The sequence below is a fragment of the Trachymyrmex septentrionalis genome, unplaced genomic scaffold, assembly GCF_001594115.1.
Source record: "Trachymyrmex septentrionalis isolate Tsep2-gDNA-1 unplaced genomic scaffold, Tsep1.0 scaffold30, whole genome shotgun sequence".
NCBI lineage: Eukaryota > Metazoa > Arthropoda > Insecta > Hymenoptera > Formicidae > Trachymyrmex > Trachymyrmex septentrionalis.
Window position 1 is genome coordinate 144,431 of NW_017305463.1, and position 3,954 is coordinate 148,384.

Consider the following 3,954-nt stretch of genomic DNA (forward strand, 5'->3'; position numbering starts at 1 on the left):
AATAAATAATTTTTATCACTTGCTGTTTTTCTGTAAAGTTGATAATCCTTTAATAAAAAATTATTGAAAACCAATTCAGCGATTTTTAGTAATTAATGTCATTAATATCTTGTTAACTGTTGCAAAAATTGTAAAATGGTAGAGGACTTTTTGACTCAGTTTAGTTCGCTCTATCTCTATGCGAGAGTTTTATCGTTACTTATTAAACACCCTGTATATTAATTAATTATATATATATAGGATGTTTCTTCTAACTTGATTATCTAAAATATTTCTGTTGGTTTTAATGATACGAGAAAATACTAAAAGAGGAAATTGTTCGATTCTAAGGAGCACATTATAATTACCAAAAAAATTTTTCTCAAATCATATTTTTTAAAATTTCGAGGTTACTTCTACTTTTTTAATTCTATGATTTTTTTTTACACTGTATGATTTTTATAATTCTGAATATAAAAATATTTACGATGATATAAAAAACCAATAGTTTTAACGAGATATTTTACACTTTATTCTGGTACATATTGACATAAAATGTTAAATAATTCGTAAACTAATAACTTTTTGATAATCGTACCTTAATACTTTTATAAACAGAATAATAAAATGAATCAATTGATGGAAAGAAAACACAGTTGCTTATTTAAAAAATTATCCATTTTACATACATATTTTTTTAAAGCAACTAAGTATTTTCTTTTCAATTGATTCATTTTATTATTCTGTTTGTAAAAGTATTAAGATACGATTATAAAAAAATTAATAATTTTTTTATAATCATAAAACAAACATTTTATATCAATATATGCCAGAATAAAGTATAAAATATCTAATAAATTATTGGTTTTTTTATATCACTATCTTAATACTTTTATATGCAGAATAATTAGAACAATCATGTTTTGTAAAAACAATTATACAATTACATTTAAAAAACTAGAGATAACTTTGAAATCTCAAAAAATGTGACCTTGAGAAAAATTTTTTGGTGGTCATCATAATATGTGCCCCATCGAATCGAACAACTTTCTCCTTTGACATTTTCTCGTATCATTAAAAACAACGGAGATATTTTAAATGATCAAGTTAGAGAAAACATCCTGTATATTAAGTATATATGTATAAAAATTTATATATCTATTTTTTAAATTTTATTTTATACGAAAAAAGTATCGTTATATATGTATGTATCATTAATTTTATTGATAGTAGAGAAGAGATGAGGGAGAGGAAGAAACAAAAAATGAAATAAGATAGAAGAGATAGAGAATTAGTAACTTTAAACAAAAAAAGAATAAATACGAGTACTACCAGATTTCAACCAACCGAGAAAATGCGCATAGAAACCGCTGTTTACACGTGCATAAACGCTGGGTGGCACTTAAGATGTCGTTTAAACACAGACAGGAAACACGTGAAGACACTGACACGTAAATATTTTGTTCTACTTGCTCCCGAATATCAGAAGTACAAGATAGTATATCCACATGGTAACATTTGTTAATGACGTAACTTGCGATGCTCATTGTCAGTTGAATCTTTTCAAGACATTGTTACAAATATTTACAGAAAAATTCTGTTTAATATTCAAATATAATTAATCAATACTGTCTGATAATCTAATTTTCGTGAAAATATTATACTATTAGACTTGCGAAAAAATAATTGGATATAATTGGAAAATTACTCAAATCGAATATTATATTAGGTTGTTCGGAAAGTAATTTCGTTTTTTTCCCAACAAAGGACTTATTATATTTTTTCACAGCCAACTTCACACTTAAGCCGCATAATCATTATATATTTTGACAGCTGATATAGCAAGGCTTGCTTGTGAAAAAAGTTCGATTGATTCTACGCAGTAGTTTTTGGTTGGTGCCCTATCAAATATGAAAGTGAAAAGCAGCATTTTCGGCATATTTTACTTTTTTACTATCGAAAAGGTAAAAATGCTGTTCAAGCAAGAAAAAAATTATCCGATGTGTATGGAGAAGATGTATTGACAGAACGCCAGTGCCAAAACTGGTTTGCAAAATTTCGATCCGGCAATTTTGATGTTGAAGATGCACCACGTTCTGGAAGGCCAGTTGAAGCTGATGAAGACACAATAAAGGCATTAATTGATGCAAACCGGCGAATAACAACTCGTGAGATCGCTGAGAGATTAAATTTATCGAATTCGACCGTTCATGATCATTTGAAACGCGTCTGATTGAAAATCGTCTTTCATTTTCATAAGAAAAAACGGAATTACTTTCCGAACAACCTAATACATTTTTTATGTATTATACATAGTTTGTTTCACTAATTCAATTCACTAGTATTTTCCCACAAGGGTAGTTTGTTAAGAAACGAACTAACTAAAATTTGTACAATCTTAAACAGTTATAAACGATGCTTTAAATAATAAACTTGTTTCGACTTTATTTTTAATGAAAAAGATTATTCTCTACGATTATGAAAATATCCAATACTTCTGCGATACAGTATGTAAAATATTAAATTTATCTAATAATAATACAAATTTTGAGCAAATTGAGCAATATTAAACTTAATTTATTATAATTTACCTTTTGATATGGGGCGTAATGGTGCCGGCCGATATAAAGTTCCTAAACTTTCCATTAGCCCAGTATAAGACGTAGATGTGGTACCCTCAGTCGAACGAGCATGCGGGAATGAAATGCAAGTTCTGACAGTTTCGCATTGCTCGCAACTTTCGATGCAGGGACAACGTATTGGTGGGAGTTGTATTGGAAGTGGCTTAAGAATATCTATATCAACGCATCAACTTCGGTAAATTAAAACTTCTATAAGATATATAAATAATAATATATATATATATATATATTATTTAATGATAATAATATAGAACTTTATTACTGTTACAAAGAAATATTAAAACTAAAAACTACAACTTTTATTTAAAAATATGTTTAAGAAAAAGTTATTATATATATAGGTTCGATTAAAAGAAGACGTAATTGATGCATAAATTATTCAAAAAAATTTGTGAATAAATTATGTAAGTTAGTTATAATAATTATATTAAAAGTGAACAATTTCATATAACAATTGTAAATTATAATTTTAAGTAAGTAGTATAAATCTTCACCTATTTTTCTTGTGGAAATTTCATTCGATAATATGCGATCCATACCAAATTTTAACTGTCTTGAATAATTAGAATTATCCATGTTGAAAGCATTAACATCATTCATAGTCTCTTCCAACTTGCTCAAAAATTTGCACGGTATCTGCGTTAATTGCATTTATAACATCTTAATCTGCGTTTATATTTTATGCCCGTATTTTTTATATAAAGTATAAATTTACACAAAAATTTATTATTAAAAATAACATAAAATGAATTCTAGTAATGTTTGTCAGCTAATATAACTTATATTTCACTATACACTTTAATTCACTTTCTTTAATCACTCTTTAAATAACACTATTTTTTTAAATGCACACAGTTATGTTAAATATTGATTTAATAGAAATAAATTTGAGAAAGAAAAGACGTTAAATTAATTTATTAGTAAACAATTATCACTTTTCCCGTAAAAAATATTTGAGAGAATTATAGAAGAGCATAAAAGTGAATGAGTGAATGAAACTCTGCCATGTCGAGAAATTTCTGGCTGAAAAAATTACCACCGCCAGTTGTGATTTCGCTGGATTAACTGGATTGGTCCACGAAAATACTGGTAGGCGGGACTATAAGAAGATTGGTCTGGTCAAAATGATGAGTCGGATGCTGCGGATATAAATTAAGCTAAAGTAATATTCTCCGTGAGAGATGCTTTGAAAAGATGAAAAATAAAAATTATGGCAATGGTAATAAAAACAAATTGTCTTTAATGTACGTTAAACTGTTGATTTTATATAATTGATTGTATAAATAAAATCTGTGTGTGTGTGTGTGTGGGTGTGGGTGTGGGTGTGGGTGTG

The 3,954-nt window shown here is 27.3% G+C and overlaps 1 protein-coding gene across 1 annotated transcript in view; it reads right to left on the minus strand.

Annotated features, from left to right (window-relative positions):
* Window positions 1-3,264, minus strand: part of LOC108749582 — a 7,227-nt gene extending 3,963 nt beyond the window's left edge. The window contains exons 1-2 of the mRNA XM_018488363.1: window positions 3,116-3,264; window positions 2,571-2,774 (exon numbers count right to left, since the gene is read on the minus strand). Of these exons, the coding sequence (XP_018343865.1) occupies window positions 2,571-2,774; window positions 3,116-3,221 (310 nt within the window). The 5' untranslated portion in view covers window positions 3,222-3,264. The remainder of the gene's footprint in view (window positions 1-2,570; window positions 2,775-3,115) is intronic.
* Between the last annotated feature and the right edge of the window lie 690 nt (window positions 3,265-3,954).